Raw genomic sequence first — 20,038 nt, 5'->3', positions numbered from 1 at the left:
CGTTTTTGCACAGCACAGAGTTTTTGACCAGGGTATGCATAAAGTATGTACATGGAATAAAATGGAAAATTCCCCACCAATACGAGTTATATAAAATAATTTGGGTATTTTAGGTATATATTGTATATGTTATATTATATTTATTTTATATAAATATTCTATTACATATATACACTATTCTAGATATATTTAAATATATATCTATTTTAATTAGAGTGATAATATATGACAACGATAGATAATGCTCCTTCAGATTGTGTTTAAAAGAGTGCACCGATCGGCAGTGTCTAATATGACAAAGATTTCTGGCAGAAAATAGTATTATATGAAGGGTCAGGAGGATTTTTTGTCACTCAAGACCGCTATAGTATCAAGAAGCAGCTAAAACGAATGCATAAAAATTTAAATACATAAGTAGTTAAAACCTTTGCAGGTCTTTCTTCTTTTTATTATAATGACATTGAATGTTTCTGTCATACAATTCTAACATATTTTAAAACAATGTTTTGAGAATGAGATTTTACGATGCTTTTACATTATTATAATCGGAGATTATTATGGGCATTAGTCATAAAAGGTGAGTTCTTCTTTATTAATATTCATCCATTACCAGTCACGACTTGGCATAGTTCTCTTCTCAGAATGATTGCCAAATACAGATAGAGTTCACATCCCCTATATTTATAGGTTTTCCCGGATTATGGCAACCAATTTAATATTCATATTCTCACTTTTTTATCCATAAAGAATTCACTCTTTTTATACGTTTATCCTCTTCCACACAATCCAACGATTTCCTGCTTCTTCTTCTTTGTTCTTGTTCTTCTACTTCTATGTTCTTTCACATGTATCTAGTATGTGATTGTTTGTGTCGACCTCCTTGGCGCAGAGGTGCGCGCTGTGGTTTTAAGTTGGAGGTCCCGTAAGGATCTGCATCCCTACGTGGTCGATATACCGCGGGCGCGTACAAAGCGCTTCGCATCTTCGTTTCTTATCCGCACCGCTAGGATCTGGAATGCCCTTCCAGCTTCCATTTTCCCCAGTGCCTACAATATGAGTACCTTCAAATCAAGAGACTCCGCCATTTCATTTAATATTCACTATTTCATTTTATATTCTATTGAAAATTCATTAATATCACTTTCAGATTTTATAAATATTTTCATTTGTATATAGAATAATTGAGAGTAGAAAATTAAAGGTTAGATCCGCTCATATCAATATAACCTTGTCATTGAATATTATAGAATGTCGCAATCCTCAGAAAATTTATTAATGATTAATTTATTACTTGTTAAAACTGTTTAATTTTTATTCACTTTGCTATTCACAATTGATCCGTTTGAAAATATTAAATAATCCTAATTGATAATAATATTTGCCACTAGCTGGCGTATAAGTCAAGAAGCGTGGAGTATATGACACATACTTACGACCAATTCAAATTATTATTTTTAAATAGCGGAAACTACGCAGACGTCCGACGTAAGCGTTACTTCCGAAAAAATCGGAGTTACTCCCTAGTTGCGCCTACAGAAGTTTTACTTCAAAAATCTTATGACCATAAGACACAAGCTATGTATGTGTCAAATTTTCATATTTCATCAAGAGGGGGTTGAACCGAATATAGGTAAACAAACAGACACACTTTCACGTGTATAATATAAAGTATGGATTTGACTGCCACTGTATATCCAATTGTGTTTCAGCCATGAACGAAAGTCAGATAAAGAAACTCAGTCTCCAGTGTTGAAGATATTCAAGGACATGATGCAGAGAGAGAAAACGTGAGTTAGAAGTTAAGACTAAGTCAAACACTTTAAAGCTTTTTGTGACAGCGTTCTTCCGGGGAAGTATGACCGCCATGCTTTTTTCTGCCAAGCTGCAATGTAGTTTCAGACATATAAGGCTTGACACCAACACCTCAGTTTCCTTGCATCAACTGATCATGCCAATCAGCTTGTCACTTCATATTTTATTTGAAAAAAAAAACAAATATACCTATTAAAAAGATTCGAATAATAATAATTTTAGTTTTGATTGTATTTTCAGAGATCCAGAGAAGATTAACCTACTAAGGGATGTTAAAAATAAGATTAAAGATAAGAGGAAGAAATCATACTCGGATTCAAGATCCAACAAGACAGACCACGTTAGTTCTATTTGACTAACCTACGCTATGGCAACTTAGCTATGATTTTAGCTTATCGACGTGAAATTTAGTTATTTATAAATATTACGGGAAGCATGGCTTTATTCGGGGTAAATAGAAGTCACATGGGCTTCATTCCTTAAAGTTCAAAGAACTTACAGTTTAAATTCCTTCAGTTAAGTACTGAACGTACCTTGTTTAAAAGAGTAACACACATCTTTAAATCCTTACGAAAGTTGATAGTATTAGAGGGACTACAGATGTTGTCTTGTCCCAAATTCCTTGTTGCTTCTTCTCGGTAGAAGCTTACTTCTGCACCGTCAGTAGAGTTACTACTAACGGACAACGGTATGGACTTGAGAGCGCGACATGACCGTTTTAATGTGCAATTGCTTATTTATTCATTTTTTGTGTTTCATGATTATAAAAATAACAGGTACTTAATTAATAAACACAATTTAATAAGAAATACGAAAATCCTAATCCTACAATAATAAATAACTAAGAAAAACGTACTTCAAAATATTGTTGTAGGTCTCTTTATGATTTTTTTCATTCGAAAATATTTTACTGAATCGTGCACAGGGTATCCACTGTTATAAAGTAACATTAAATATAACATTTTCAGAAATCCTACGACTCAAGCAGCACAGATAGGTATAAAAGTCACAAGCACGGTAAGATTACCGTTCAAAATCTGCAAGAGGACCAACATTCGAGCCGAGACAGATCCAGAAGTTCGGTACGTAGAGTATAAACGTCCTGCAAAATGTCGCCCTGTGTCCATCGACCTAAGGCGTAGGCCCTTATGTGCCTGAAATTACAGCGGCGACAACGGTCTTCAGAACGGAACACAGAAATGCTGCTTTGTATTAGAAATATATATATCATCATAATCCTCATATCAACCGATACACGTCCACTACTGGACATAGGCCTTTTGTAGTTTCAAATTCCACGGTTTCGTACCGCTTGGATCCAGCGGTTATCTGCGACGCGCCGTCAATTTCGTCGTTTCGTTAATGTCGTCTGTCCATCTCGTTGGGGGTCGACCAACGCTGCGCTTACCAGTGCGGGGTTGCCATTCCAGCACCTTGAGACCCCAACGTCCGTCCTTTCTCCTCTTGTTCTGGTTCTTCTACGAATCTCCACAGAATTAGACGAGGTTTGTCACAAAAAGTTCTATTTATAATTATTACGTTTTCTTCTTACTTACTTAATAAAATATATAAATAAAATATTTAAATCGCCCGAGAGAATACAGAGAATTTTAGCAGATGAATCCAATACCTAACGATAAAATATAATCAAGATTAATTAATTATAGTTTAAAATGGCTTTACTTGGTTGTAATATTAAATATTAAAATTTTAATATTAAATATTTAATCGAATAACAGTGGAATTGGTTTAGTTTTGGGACCTTGATGGTTTGTCAAAAGATTGTTTTTGGATGTTACAATCATTAAATTAAGAACGCTTAGAATTCTAAGTAGGTACTAACTTTTGATTTATTCTTTTTCAGGTTTATCAAGATGAAAGGAGAGAAAGTTGGTGGTTTTGGGTTCGTTAATGCTACTAAACTAATTGCTTTTAATTTTAACGTGTAAGATAAATTTTATGTAATTTTCTTGACTCCAAGCAAAGTACATTAAAAAATTACATACAAACTAAAATAACAAATTGTTAGCTCCCTTGTCACACAATGCAAACATTCTTCTTAGCGCTAAAGTTATAACAGTTAAAAATTATTTAGAATCACTACAAAGAGACATACTTGATGTTTCAAAAATGCTTATATTAAGCCTACTTGAAATAAATTAATTTTGAATTTTAAATTTATTTGGCTTTTTTTAGCTCATTGTTTTTAATAAAGACTTCAAGAGAGTGCATGTTTACTTAATATAATAAATTTAATATTCTTTTTTGTAGAAGGATAACAGGAGTTGTCGTCACATGAAAAAAAAATCGGAAGACACTTACTCTTGCGTTTCTTGCGCGTAAGTTTATCTGACGAATATTTATTTGTTAAAGTAAATGACCGGAGCAGATACCCCGGCAGTGACGCGAAAGCGGAGCCCTATTACTGAAAATCCACTGTCCGTCTGTCTGTCTGTCTGTCTCTCCGTCTGTCACCAGGCTTTATTTCATAGGCCGCGATAGCTAGACAGTAGAAATTTTCACAGATGATGTACTTCTGTTGCCGCTATAATATTTAAAAAAACGTATGTACTTATGTACACGCGTTAGAAGTAATACTTCTTTCGCGTGACAAGATAAAAATCTTTTCAAAAATTTTATCTTTCGCCTTATTCTGCGTTTGTAGAAGAAACTTCTATAACAACAGTTTCTCTCTATTATTTAAAAAAATCATGGGAGTGAAATTACACGATGTAGCGAAATGCGCGCGCACATAGTTACACGATTTTAACAGTATGACGGTAGTTGCGAAACCGAATGAGAGGCGAATACATTGCCCGCCAGCTAACTTTTAACGATGCGCGCGCGCACCGTCACAAAAAACCCTGAAGTTAGCTATATGGTTTGACAGTGTAGGTACACTTTCAGTTGTCAAAGTCTGCAGGATCATTCCGGTGATTTGATTGATTCAATTGTACGAAAATCTCAAATTTTACTGTTTAGTGAAACTTGGTGGTCCGATAATGAGATAATTAGATAATGCCTTATAAAAATCCATAAGCGGTGCTTATTCTTTAATTAATTTTGATGTATTTATTAAATAAAATATATTTTTTATTAATACATAACTATAACCTAAAATAAACTATTTAAAAACTAAATAAAATCTAAAACTTCCTCGAAACCACCGAAGCGAGGCACAGTTCCCAAGATGCTGGCAGCATTGCCCCTTTGGATGGCCAAACTAATTCGTTGGCCAAGGTGGCCCGCTCTAGGATCACCGGTAGACTCGATAACCCTTTTCGATAATTCTTTGAAAAGTGCTCTTGCCTCCGGACCCCACGGTCACAAAGTCTCTACTCCAAAAGGCACAAAAATGAAGCTGCTATCCAGGTTTTCATATTTACGCCTCTTGGCCTGCTCGGCACTGGAAGCAGCCGCACCTACCATTGACGAAGTGGCCTGGATGTGTGATGCAGCTAGGGTATCAACACAAGTTGCATCCCACAGAAGTGACCTTCCAAGCCTATTGTTATCGTCGTTTTCTCTATAAAGGTAGAATAAGGCGTGAGATACGATTATCTTGTTACGCAAAAGAAGAATAACTTCTAATGGGTGTATATAAGTGGTTAGTTGGATATTTATTTAAATTTCTAATTTTACTATTGTATTTAATTTTTTTTGTATTATTTTCACAGTATTTTTTGTATTTTTGTTTTAATTTTTGTCATTTTTGTCATATAAGTATTTGGCCTGAATTAAAAGCATTTATTATTATAAGTACACACACGTTTTTTTCTTTATTATGTTATAGGCTGAAGAATGTGATCCACTCACAATACACATGTGTATGCTTTCTCCTGATCCTCTTTGCCGCATCTGTGGTAGTGACCTTCCTCCTGGTCTTCAAGAACATGCCTCCGTCTGATGAAGCACCAGCAGAAGCCCAGGGTTCGAACTTGGCAGGCAAGATTCAGCTGATGCTGAAGGCAAAGCGCCAGCTGACCGAGAACTATGGATATGACTTTACTGAGAAGTAAGGCATAACTTATATCTTACACTAATATATAAAGCTGAAGAGGTTGTTTGTGTTTTTACTTGAACGTGATGATCTCGGGCACTAATGATTTCAAAAATTATTTCAGTGTTAGATAGCCCATTAGTTAGGAAGACTATTGGTTGTATATCAGCACACTAAGAGCAATAGAATCAAAGCACCAATAAAAAATGTTTCAAAGTCGTGTTTTTTTATCCTTTTGATAGCTTCCGCTGCGTGCGCTGCGCTGCGTAAAAGGTTACAGTTTCGATAAAGTCAAGTGGTTTCCCTTCAAAGTTCTAAAAAAAAATCTGTGACAGCATATGTCAATCTTTTAGGGTCGACTTCTAACCAAACAAAGTCGCGAGGGACCCCTAGCATAATAATAAATATATTTTTTTATATTAATAATTGACGGACCAAGTAAATGGCCCACCTGACGGATGATAAAAAACCAACGTCCTGCAACGTGCCGCCCTGTGCCTTGCAACCTGAGGCGTTACATGTTATAAGGTACGAAAGCGCTGATATACAGTTTTATGCAAAAGCCCCCAAAAAACATTTGTGTACTTATATATACGCGTTAGAAGTTATACTTCTTTGGCGTAACAGGATAAAAATCTTTTCAAAAATTTTATCTGACGCCTTATTCTACGTTTGTAGAAAAAAGGACACTAACAATAGAAAAAAGGTATTTAATACTTTGAAAGTTTTATTATAACGCAATATCCAATTATCTCATTATCGGACCACCACGTTTCACTAAACATTTTAATGTTTAAAATTTTTGAACAATAAATTAAATCACCGGAATGACCCCGCAGACTGACAATTGAAAGTATACACTGTCAAACTTGATAGCTAACTTCAGGGTGCTGTTTTTTGACGGTGTGCGCGCGCATCGTTAAAAGTGAGCTGGCGAACGATGTATTCTCTTTCTCACTCGGTTTCGCAACTACCTTCACGCTGTTAAAATCGTGTAATCATGTGCGCGCGCATTTCATTACATCGTATAATTCCACTCCCATTATTTTTCCTAACGCCGCTAAAGAAGTATAACTTCAAAAAAAGTAACCCAAATCCAAAAAACGATTGCTTCATAGTTCCGTTTTTATGATCCTATCTCTTTTTCAGGACTAAATGGGATGACTCTTTGATGAACCCGGTTGGCAATTTACCCAACGTCTTGGGTTCTGGTAAGGAAAGTTTAGTTTTCGTCCATTTACCTCTACTTTGTTCGCGTAAAATTTAAACTAATTCGAACGTATTGTATGTATATTCTTATTAACTCTTGCGGTTCGTTTAAAAAAACTATAAGAGGTATATTTTATTTTAAGCAAAAGGAAATTTTAATGTCCTGTAACTTCTTACAATTTTCCAACCACCGTTTCCATTAGAGATACTTCAGAGAAGCTCCTTTTTAGCGTCATAAAGAAACTTCATAATTTAGAGTTATATGGCTGGCTATGAGGTGGCTTCCAACCAGCAAATCCAAGATTAGATTTCAGAAATAAAATGTTACTTATGTGTCTGCAATCCAACCTGCTTGACGAATTCCGGTCAAAACTAGTACACCGTTTTAGAAATTAGCCGAAGCTAATAGACAACATACAAAAATTTAAGAATTGTTTTTTTGTTATTAAGGTTTAATCATTTAGTAAATTACCAGAGTAACGGAGTTACCGAAATAGCTCAAAGAATCGCGTAGCTAAATCGGCAACAGTCGGTACATATAGCTCAGAGAACCGATGGTCGGTAGGGTCTAAAGGTGCTGGAATGGCGACCTCGCACCCGTAAAACAGCTTTGGTAGACCCCCGCTTTGGTGGACAGAGGAATTCAAGGGAGTCGCAGGGAGCCGCAGGAGCCAAGCGGCACAAGGCTGTGGTATTTTGAACTCCATACAAAAGACCTATCTCCAGCAGTGGACATCCATTGTTCGACATAATTAAGTAAATAGCTGGATGTTTTTTTTTCATCGGGCTAAGTTTGTTGTGGGCTTATCTTAGACCAAGGCACGTTTGGAACCCTACAAGCTTTAGTTTTAAGTAAACGAATGCAGTTATCACCATCACTAGCATTAGTGTTGCATTTTAAATGTATAAACGCTTCATAAGTGCCTGTGATAAGGTCTACATGAATAAAACATTTTTGAATTTTGAATTTGTAACCTATATTCGGCTCTACTGCTGAACCGACTGAATGGAATTTTACACAATGATAGCTTGCATCCAGGAAACGGAAATAGAGTGATTTTTATTTATAATAGTTTATTTGGCGTGAATAGTTTTTTTCGTCTTGTCAAATGAACGCCGTCTGCACGCACGATAAAGCATGACTCATTGTCACGTTCCGCCCGAGAAGAGCAAGCAAGCGAGAGCGCGGAATAGAGAGGCACAATAAGTCTTGGCGGTCAATTTGTGACGCATTAATCTTTCTTCTACTCGAACGCACGTTATCACGTATAATTATCGTCCGTAAACCGATATTACAGAAAAATTTTTGTTTACAGAATATCCGGGGAACCCGTATAAAGGATCGGTGAGTTTATAATTACAATTTACTACCTTCTTCTTCTTCTCCTGGTCTTGTCACCGTACTTAGTAGGCCGGAGCCTTCCGTTCTATGTGGTGATTTACTACCTTATGCATGAGACGTTGTTGAGGCTGACTAAATGGTCCATCTATGTAAATACTATGTGGATCATAAATATTGGTTTTCAGTTGATCGAATTAAAAGCTTGCGGAGCCCTACGCCTATATATTAACGTGACATTTTGGAATGTGTCCAAAATGACTGTCATTCTTAAAAATAAATTAAGAAAATGTAATGAATCGTTTAGTTACTTAAGAAGCATCCTCTATCAAGTGAAAGCGGCGTGGTGAGGAGGCGGTGTCGATTCAATAATTTTTTGTCGATTCTGGCACTAAACACCCTAGGCAGTTAAATAATAAATTGCCCAGGAGTTGAATTGAGTAGCCATGGGCAAAAACGTTTAGGTAGGCTTAAACGGACAGCAAAAGAAGCAGTTTTAAGCTCAGGAATCATACAATAAAATTTGACTTTTATATCCATTTGATTAACTTTTTGTTCTTTCTAAATTAGCATTAATTGGCACTGGTAGTAACGCTAAGTCCCCTTTTGTGAAAAACACTGTTGCGGGATACTGAGATCATCCAAGGCTTAAAGTACTGTTGGGAAAAAAAAGTATACACAAATAATCAAAAGAGTTATATATGACGTCCTCAGATCTTCTATCAATATAAATATAAGATTTTAACAAAATATTGTTTATTTCAAAAGGCACGATGGCAGTAACAAAGAATCGCTACAATATTGTATTTATCTAATGATGTAATGTGATTTATTATTATGAAAAATAATAAGTCAACTTCGTAACAATAATTCATTGTAAAGTCAATATCTTCTGAGGATGCTCCGGATTCAGAGCGAAACGTGCGTAGAGGGTACATTGCCGAAGATCTGTTTGGTGTGGAGTGTATAGGTTGAAGAAACTATAAATTACACCAAACAGATTCTCCTGCTTTTCGCGGCGTATAGGAAATTTATCATGGAAGCTAAATTTTCATAATTTATCTTGGAATTCCGCCTGCTACTATCCAACACTTACGCCTCATGTTGATGGACTCAGGGAGACGCGTCCCTTGCATGCCCTTCGAAGTGTTTGCTCTGTTTATATTTAGGCAATGGTTTTCAACTTACCAACTTACAAGTTATCATCTACCTGCTGGGCTAGCACAGGCAAGAGACAAAAATTATATCCCCCAATTATATCCCATGACATAGTATATAATTAACGTGACCACCTGCTAAAGCACGGGAACAGGGAATATGAAAAGTTTACCCCGTTTATTATTACATATATAATTGGAAATTATTTCCACTTGTGCGTCAATGCTCTGAGAGTTGATAAAGCTGGAGATAATTGTCTTCTGTCTATGCTAGCCGTGCAGGGCCGTCAATTATTACTATAAAAAATAACAAAAAAAGTAATTGCAAATAGTGACGAACTATTAACGTCTTATTATTCACTAACTAGTGATTAATGAAAATATTTTACTGCATAATACAAAAAGTTACAAATGTGGGCAATCTGCTTTATGAATGTAAAAAAAATTACACAAAGTATTATCGCTATATAGCGATCTATTCATGGCAACCGATGGCGTAAAATACAGCTCAAGAAGAGAGGTAGGTGGTGCACATAAATATACATATATATATATGCATATATAGGTATACATATACTCTACATACAACGTGTAACGGAATTAGGAAATACCTATGCACCCTATAGGTATATTTCATAAGGAATCACCCTGTAAAAATATTAAATCAAAAGAGGTATATTTATTTTTCCATACAAACGAATTCAAAACATTCTCAGACCTTTAGTTACCCTATTGAAGATAAAAGACCGACACGTGCATAGAATCTACGCTACGCGACATTATTTTACTTTTGCATGTGATGGTATATATATATATATATATATATATATATACATATATCTGATATATTTCAGTAAAAACCATGGTATTGGTTTACTCTATACACAATATTATTGAATGAATTAATTAATAATTACATTTTTATTGTACACCAAAGAAAAAAGTAAACAGAGGTATAAATTATAAGTGAAAGTAAAGTTTTTAGTCGACGGTACTTCCAGATCTAGACAGCAGCCTAGCTTTGTATTGCGGCATTATAATATCTACCTACCCGGTGTCTTTGTCTGCCGTGATGTATTAGATGCGGTGGAGTTTTGAAGGATTTTGTAAAAAAAAAATACCGAATACCTATTTCACTCGATACGAAGCGCGCGCGTGACTTGAGTTTAGAATTTAGCTAACTCACTCAAATGAATTTGTGTACAAAAATGTCTACAGGGAAATACTTTTTTTTTTTTACCCACTTTAATATTTTTTACAGTATTTGGAGGACAACATATTAGTCTATATAAACAAAAAGTGGATATAAACAGTCTACTTACAAGGAATGGTCATAAATTGGTGACTTCTGCATATCGTCTGCGAAAGGTACAGAAGTCATTTGTGGGATTGAGTATACGCTTTTATAATATGATTCCTAAGGTAATTTTGGACCTACCAATGCATAAGTTTAAAGAATTTGTTAAAAACACATTTATTACAGCGAGGTTATTATACAATTGATAAATTTCTTAATGAAAAGGTTGCTTGGAAGCATCCGGTTCCGCTTTTATCTCTCACGAGATAGAAAAATGTAAAATGTAAATTGTTGATATTGGAAAAAAGCAACTGCCAAGTTTCTTGCCGGCTTCTTCTCGGTAGAATCTGCCTTCCGTACCGGTGGTAGAGTCGCTACACACAGACGGACTCGACGTTTCAAAAGTGCTTATATTAGGCCTACCTGAAATAAATGGGTTTTGTATTTTGAATTTTGAATTTTGAAAAAAATATTGAACCTAGAACCGTATCTATAAAATCACATCACTCACCACTGAACTAGGGAATTTGACAAATGATACATATAGGTATTCTATACTTTTGCTCCCGGCGGATATTAGACAAAGCAAAACAAAGCAACGAAACCAGCAACAGCTGTTTAAAAACATATCTCAATAATTTCCGATTTCTGAAGCAGTAGTGTTTACACTATGGATCATAATATCGGATGCGAAACTTCGACAAAAAAAAACAAGGTGATATTTCCTCATTGTACCGTCTCCTGTAGTCCCATTTGTATCGGATTCCCGTTGTAATAGATTCCCCGTTCCTATCTGCCACTTTACGCCTTGAGACCTATAAAATATACTAGACATAAATCAGTAAGGCTTTGCTTCCACTGGAATAGCGAAGACATAGCTATGAATCAAAGTGGAGCAGCAAGCCGGTGTAATTCCAGGCACATGAGGCTTTATACGTACGCCTCAGGTTAATAGGTTACGACTAGTATTACAGGAATTTTCCTAATGCACTGGCGTAGATTCTGATGCACCTATCAACATACATTATAACTATATTTTACTAACCTACATACTTAACTTTATCAAGGTAACAAATGCACCACAGAGCAACCTTTATATCTTGTAGGTACTGAATGTGAATTTCACAGAAAATCACAAATTTAAACCACAAAAAAAATTGCTCGGTATGGGAATCTGTTACCCTGTTATCCATAGTCCAACATAATAAGATTTTTTATTACTAATATTATAAATGTGAAAGTGTGGATGTTTGATACTCAATCATGCAAAAACGGATGACCGGATTTGGATGAAATTTGGCATGCATTTCACATAGAAAAGAACATAAGGTACCTTTTATACCGATCTCTTATGTAGTTCCCGAGGGAAAATTGGAAATTGCTAAATTGCTTACTGCTAACGAGCTAAACAGCTCTAAGCAATTTAACCGACCGATCTCTCAAATAGTTCCCGTGGTAAGATTAAACATTGTTAACGAGCGAAGCTTAAGACCCAATTTTGAAGTCCACGCAGACAAAGTCGCGGGCAGAATCTAGTAAATATATAATTCCATAGGTAAATTCTATTATATTCTCAATTTTCTGTTCCTCCAATGCTCCAATGTTTAACGAGACATGCCTTCTAAATCTTCGCTCTCGATGGATGCTAGCCTAGCCTGGCTTATAGAAAAAGGTGCAAGTATCTAAGTATGACTTTAGTGAGACGTATAGGAAAGAAAAATGCCAAGAAATATCTTTTTATATCATGAAGAGTTCTGTACTTAACCAAAGTTTTACGAAATTTATAATCTGTAGGTACTCGTATATCTACTCTACCTATATAAAAACATTTACCTTGTACGTGTTAAAGATGTATAGTCTACAAATTAAAATAAATAAAAGTGTTTGTGATAGAACCTGGGTCAAAATATTTCTAAAAACAGCCTCTCTATGTATCAAATAAGACACTAAATCCCATACAACTTCTGATAATAAGGTACATTTATCACAAACAAACTTTAATCCTACGACTCACCGCGTGGCATCGCCGACCCGTTGCAAGACTCGTCAAATTTATAGCCAAATGTTTAATAGCCTTCCACAATGGCTATCAAATGAAAAACAATTTTGTTAACAAAACTTGTGGTTACATAGTAACGTTGTGTGGGAGTGTTTTGGTCTGAGGGAAGCTTTGGCAATGGTTTGTTACCAAACGACGTGGCCCCAAGCGTTATGTTACGATACCACATGGAAACCGATTAGGGGTAGAGGTTTAATACTAGGTACTGATATATCCTTACCAGGTTAGCCCAATACCGTCTGAGATTGCATCATCAACTGAATGAATGAATGAATGAATGAATACACTTTTATTGTACACCAAAGAAAAAGAAAAGTAGTTACAAAGATATAAATACATATAAAGAGAGTACAATTTGGTGGCCTTATCATTACATAGCGATTTCTTCCAGGCAACCAATGGCGTAAAAGGAAAAAACATAGAAATGAGGTAGGTGGTGCAATAAATAACTTGTCCTTGTGTAAAAAACGAGTCCTTCAGTGCAATCAGTTTTTAGTGGAATAAAAAACTAGGTGCATTCAAACATACAAACAGACGTAGCTTTATTAGGGGTACAGGTTTAATACTAGGTACTGATATACCCTTACTAGGTTGGTCCACTACCGTCTGAGATTTCATCATCAACTGATTGCGTTCAAGGACTCATTTTTAGTGGAATAAAAACAAGGTGCATTCAAACAGACAAACAAACGTAGCTTTATTAGGCCAACGTGGTGGACTACGGCCTTAACCACCTTCTCACTGAGAAGGATACCCTTCTTCTGAGTCGTGCACTATTGGCAGAGTGGTCGTGGCTGCTGAGATGAATTTCATGGCGCTAGGCATAATTGGATTGCACGGCTTCCCGCGCGAGTCTTCTCCACTTTTGGCGGTTGGAAGCGTGTCGAAAACATTCCACCACAGTTGTCTGGGTCAGCGGTATCTGTCCTACGAGTAGGTGACCGCCCTCTAGCTCTTAATCATAATCATTTATTTGCAAAAAACTATAGATGTTGTCAAATTATAGATGTTACAAAAAGTTATACAGAACAATGTTTAGCCCATTTAAAGGCATGCAAATCTTAACTTAAAAATAATTAAAAACATTGAGAATTTGACTAATTAAAATTAATTTCATTAAAGCTATATAATTAAATTTAATATTTAATTAGTTATGTTTTAGTTTATTTTGTTTATTTTCTTTTTCCTTCAACCGGTTGCATCTTTAAATCTAAACAAATTGCACGTTGGCGTGTTTCATAACCTATTAGGAAGACCAGACTCCATCGAGGCGTGCCACTTGTTTAGATTATTTGCTGATAAAATATAGAGGTTAATATTTATTAGGTTACAATAGGGCTGACATGCAGCGGTTCTGTAAAGCCAAAAAAAAAAAAAACCTGTCCTTGCACCACCAATCGTTCAATCGACCCCTCGTTCCTTGAGATGTGGCCAAAAAACTTGAATATGCGTAACTGCACCGTAGACGAAAGAAGGATACCCGTGCCCTGTAATAGGTTGATATTATGATGATGATCGTCCCAAGATAACTTTAGTCTTGAATCTAAGAACACTGGTTCTGGACGCTTACTTACTATGGTAAATATTACCTGACCCGTGCAACTTCATCTGCACCAAACCGGTTATTACCGGAAAACACGAATAAAATGACATTTTCTAAAAATGAATCCTAGCTAGATCGATTTATTGCCCCCGAAACCCCCTGTACTAAATTTCATGAAAATTATTGGAGCCGATTCCGAGATTCCAATTATAATCCCTACTAATATTATAAATGTGAATGTAAGTTAGTTTGTTACGCTTTCACGCAAAAACTACTTAACCGATTCTCATAAAACTTTGTACACATATTCTTGGAAGTGTTAGAAGTAATATAGGATAATTTTTATCCCGATATTAAGCTCGGTTCCTTTGGGAGAGGGGATGAAAGTTTTTGACGATTTATACCATACCTCCGACAAATTATAACCGATTTAAATAATTATTTCTGTACGATAGAGGTTGTTATATTTGTTTAATCCAAACTGTGGTTGGAGATAGAGCACAGAACTCCGCAGCGGACAGCAGCAAACCCCTCATTCAAGGCTTAGCAATATTGAGTACTTTAAAAATTTTTAGAACTACAACTAAATTTAATGACACGTAAAAAAACATAATCAAACGCAGACGAAGTCGCGGGCAACAGCTAGTATATATTTAAAAGCATCGCTCGTTTAAAGATATAAGATTTTGCTGTTAATGCACGTACGTTTTTTCAATACATATAAAGAACCCTAAAAAAAGAGTTGTGTCTATATCCGGGTCCCCACAAATCAAACAAAGCTCTGGGGGGAATAAATACAGCCTTAAGACTTGCTATGATTTGTTGTCTTGTTTCACCTTTATACGGGATGTTTCTTTTACTTGACGTTTGTCGTGTGCGACACTGAAAACGTTGTAATATTTTATCTGATATATATTTTTTGTATGTTGAAAATAGCTAACAAACCGGTGATGATAGCGTCTTCCACATAAATATTTAATGTAGGAGTATTACACACACAGTCTGGCAAAATATGCGGAACACAATCGTTGACAAGTCGTCGTCACATCTTCTGCATTATCTACTCTTACAGTTTGGTGGTCGTAATACCACCTCTTGTGTATATATTATCAGTTTTATACAGAATTTCTAAAAAAGTAATGGCAATTAAAAAAAAACGTTTTACCAACTTAGGTGAAAAGTAATGGTGAACGTATTGATGTATAGGCATATGTCAATACGTTCACCAATACTCTCCTTAGATTAGGCTTTGCTTATTAAATTATTGCTTATTGCCTGGTTCGTTGTTAGTGATAACGGGAATTAGTAAGTTTTCAATTATTAAGTAGCTACTGTTGCCGCGTTATTCGTCTGCGTTTATTATGATTTTTTACAAATCCAGTGGGAACCGTTTGTTTTTCTGGGATAAAAATTAACTTATATAATCTTCGTCTTTCCAACTAACTATTCTCAAAAATCAATTCAATTGGTTGCTCAGTTGGAGCGTAAAGTAAAGACAAACTAACAGACTTTCGCATTTATAATATTAGTATGGATTTATGTTATTTTTATTTTTATTGATTTTTTTATTTTTTTTTAAAACATTGTATTTTTCTGTGCGTGTTCTTCCTTTTTGTTCATAAAAGTAAGTACCTAAAAAAAATAGATTACATTAAAACATAAGTATTGAAAATATATGATCAATTTTAAAGCATCCTGTATAGTCTGCGGTAGCATCTTCACCAATTGACTCCCATTAGGGCATCGAAATAATATATTAATATTTATCGCCAGAGGGTTCTACCTTTAACCATTTTACCAAGAACTCCCGAAAACCTTACGTCAATAAACCTGACATTTATGCTCTAATGTAATAGGGTTGAAATTTGAGTGCAGCTTTGTGGCCGAAAACCCAAATTTTGAGTATTAAAGGTGTTCTTACAAATATATTTAAAAGCTTCTGAAGTTATGCTACTTAAGGGAAACGTGATATAGCATGTAGCCCTCCGTTTTCGGGTTAATAAATTTTGACGTTTTATAACGTGGATTAATGTAGCACAAATACAGTACCCAATTAGTACAAAGAGTTAACCAACAAGAGAAAAGATATTTTGAAAACTAGCTGCGCAACTTAGTCTGCACCGAATCGGTTACTACCATTAATGTCTTAAAAAAAAGAATAGAACCTTATTTCAACGCCACTTCACGCTACTTATTTCAATTTCTTCAATCTTTAATAAAGATTGAAGAAATTGAGTTTAATAAAGATTCTTTATACTCCACACGAAACAGATCTTCGTTAATGTACTTTCTACGCCTATATTAATAACTGTAAAGCGAACTTCTCCTGAGGATGCTCCGGTGTCGGAGCGAAACGTGCGTAGAGAGTACATTGCATCTGTTTGACGTGGAGTATAAAGATTGAAGAAATTATAAATAACACCATACAGATTCTCCTGCTTTTCGTCGAGTATAGCAAATGAAGTAATAAATATCTATAGTCAAAAATTAAAATTAGAATAAATTAAATAACAATGAATTTTTTTTTTCTATTTTATGTTATTGGTGTTGGTGTTTGGTGGTAATGATTTGAAACCGATATATAATGCTCTACTGCATACGCATGTTGCCCGCGCGATTGTCGCCGCCCTTACACAATAATAAAACAACACACAGCTTTGCACACAAAGAGGCGTATGAAAGGGACCACGGTCCGGCCCAACAATGGAGCCCCGCGGGCGCTTGGCAGATTAAAAAACACGGCGGGTACTTCGCTAGTTGGGTGTAAGGGTGATTACATACTTGGCGGTTTTCATTTTATATGAAACCGGCTTATTTTTGACAGTCACGGCGCGTCAAGCGACCCAGCTTCGCTCGGCGTTCATTTTTATTTCTCGTGTTTTTTTTCGAAGAAATGAAAATATTTATTCAGAACTGAAAATATTAACTTTTACTTAATATGTAACTGAATATTTTTTATCCCAACCATAAGAGCCTTTTTTCAGCTATAAGAAATATATTTTAAGAATGTGAACCGTAATCACAAAGTTATTATTTTTGAGGGAAATTGATCTCTATTCTTGAAAAAAAAAAACTTGAATAGCAAAATCCAGTTGACGTTTACTTGTCAATCTGACATTCAGCTGTCAATATCCTGACATGTCACTATCTTTTCAATAAGATATGTATGTTGAAGAGTAGTTATTTTCGGATACAATTAAAGTTTTGGGATAAATACACAAACGGAAAATCTACGGCTCAGTGAAAGCTCTGCGGATCGCGAACGTAACCACTATGTTAATATAAAACCTGATCGAAATCGCTAGCTGTTTCCAGGTTAAACGCATTACATGTTTTATAAACTTAAAAAAAACTAACATTTACGCTGCTTTAACAAGCTACGTTTGCAAAAACCCTTAACGTAAAACGTTCAGACAATTTTAGATGCACTGCGGTTATTATTGTACCTATATTACAGTCGCAGATAATATGCGAGAGTCTACGCTATGTGAGGAGATTTTCTTATCTATTTGCAATCTAAATCTTTTTGTATTCTTAGGCCCTCCAATACGGTGTAGGCGAAATTAATTTTCAATCTAACTCTAGCCGGTTATCTTCTGTAGCTATAGCTGATTTTACACCAAGGTTATCTTTTTTTTCTTATATTGTTCCTTTGATTTGAGCAGTTACAATATCACTTACTTTAACGGTGAAGGAAAACATCGTGAGAGTACCTGTATGCCTTCGAGTTCTCAGTATTGTTTTCAAATGTCTGTGAAGTCTACCTTAATTTAAGTAAGTAATAGTTTTAGTAAAAGTTTTTCTAAGATTAACCGCTTTAGTCAAATAGGTATCATCAACATCTTCAATTCAACTAATTGACGTCCACTGCTGCACATACTCGTAGGTCCTCGGCCGCTTGCCTCCAGTGGCTACCAGCGACTCGCCTGATGTCGTCTTTCCACCTCGTTAGGGACCGACCTACGCCTAAAATAGGTATAAGGGGCAGGTAATATTATTTGCAAATGACGTTATTAGAAGTAGCTGAGCAGTTAGTTTTGGAATTCGTCGTGAATCGGCAAAAATTTAATCTAGCTCTAGCTTGGCTGATTTCTAACAATCGTCTTTACAGAGATATTAAATCGCATTTTGGAACTTCATCGCACATTTCTCCTTTTGTTCAAAATGCTGAAAGTTTTTTGCCAGAATAGAATGTTGTTGCTCCAGAAATTTCATCGAACCATTCATAATATCGGCCCATTACCCACTACAGAGCACGCGTATCCTGCCACAATGAGAAGGGGTTAAAGCCGTAGTCCACCACGCTGACCCAGTGCGGGTTGGTGGACTCAACATACCTTTCCATCTGCTTGATTCGTCAATAATTCTCTCCAGACTCTTAAGCAGAATTACATAAATGGTGTTCGAACGCGCAGTTACGATTGGCACTCACTGGTCTTAATGTTTGGCTTTAATTTTAAGAACTTTACAGAACTCTCTTAAGGGCCTTAATTAGCTTGCACCAATCTTTATATATATATATATTTTGTGTGCGTGTATTTGTCACTGAACTTCTCCTAGACGGCTGGACCGATTGTGATAAAATTTGAAATTATCCCGCGGTACGAAGTTCGCCGGGACATTATCGGACCGGACGGATTACCGGACGGGCTAGTATCTTTATATTATTACTAGCAGACCCCCTCGACTTCGTCAGCGTATGAGTCAATCGAGAAGCTAGAATATATCTAATGCTAACATCATAATCTTCGTGGGTAGCTGTGTACCTACTATTGTTTTACGTGTTATTTTAGTTGAAACATACATACATACATCCATCCATACATCCATCCTCACAAACTTTCGCATTTATAATATTAGTAGGATGGTACGTATGCATTCGATCGCTGTCCCATACGCCTTACGACTGATAATTATTTGTGAAGAGTTATGTTCATATCTCCGACAGTATTTATCCGATCCTTATTAAAATTAGACCATACATGCTTGATAGTATACACTTTCAAATATAAAAAGAATGATTAAAATCGGTGCAAATTTAACAGAGATATTAAGTAAAATTGATAAAAGTTTTCATCCCATTTCCCGGAGGAAACTTATTGTTTATCGGGATTAAAAGTAGCTTATACGTTGACCCGGAATATCAACTACCACTATACCAAGTTTTATTTGAATCCGTTCAGTACTTTTCACGTGATGCCCGGACAGACAGACAGACAGACAAAAATTAAATAAAAATCTGTTTCAGTATCGATTATAAAGCATCCCCCGGTCAAAATTTTCAAAATATATTAAATGTACAAAAATCTTTCAGTTACAGTTTTATTATAAGTATAGATTATTATTAGGAAAATTAAATTTGTTGTCAAATTAAGTTTACATGACGTTTTGTCAATGCTATGTGCGCTTGTAATTGACGTGCATATCATTGCATGTTTTGTGTGTGTGCTATGTTTAAAAACGTGTAATAGTCATGTTTTTAGTGCTCTTAATACGAAACATAAGTCGGAAAAGTTTAAGGTACGTCATGCGTGCCGGGTATCGACCTTGGTGCCTCAAAGGGGAAGCTTCAGTCTCGCCACTGCGCTGTCAACGCTTTAATACATATAAAAATTATTTGTA

The 20,038-nt window shown here is 35.6% G+C and overlaps 1 protein-coding gene across 1 annotated transcript in view; it reads left to right on the top strand.

Annotated features, from left to right (window-relative positions):
- The first annotated feature begins 517 nt into the window (after positions 1-517).
- Positions 518-20,038, top strand: part of LOC120625002 — a 44,418-nt gene continuing 24,897 nt past the window's right edge. Inside the window, exons 1-9 of the mRNA XM_039891911.1 lie at positions 518-577; positions 1,710-1,787; positions 2,053-2,152; positions 2,781-2,894; positions 3,677-3,715; positions 4,084-4,151; positions 5,606-5,827; positions 6,962-7,023; positions 8,338-8,366. Of these exons, the coding sequence (XP_039747845.1) occupies positions 558-577; positions 1,710-1,787; positions 2,053-2,152; positions 2,781-2,894; positions 3,677-3,715; positions 4,084-4,151; positions 5,606-5,827; positions 6,962-7,023; positions 8,338-8,366 (732 nt within the window). The 5' untranslated portion in view covers positions 518-557. The remainder of the gene's footprint in view (positions 578-1,709; positions 1,788-2,052; positions 2,153-2,780; positions 2,895-3,676; positions 3,716-4,083; positions 4,152-5,605; positions 5,828-6,961; positions 7,024-8,337; positions 8,367-20,038) is intronic.

Source organism: Pararge aegeria, chromosome 7 (genome assembly GCF_905163445.1).
Source record: "Pararge aegeria chromosome 7, ilParAegt1.1, whole genome shotgun sequence".
In the NCBI taxonomy this organism is placed as follows: domain Eukaryota; kingdom Metazoa; phylum Arthropoda; class Insecta; order Lepidoptera; family Nymphalidae; genus Pararge; species Pararge aegeria.
This window is presented reverse-complemented; position numbering and strand designations above follow the sequence as displayed.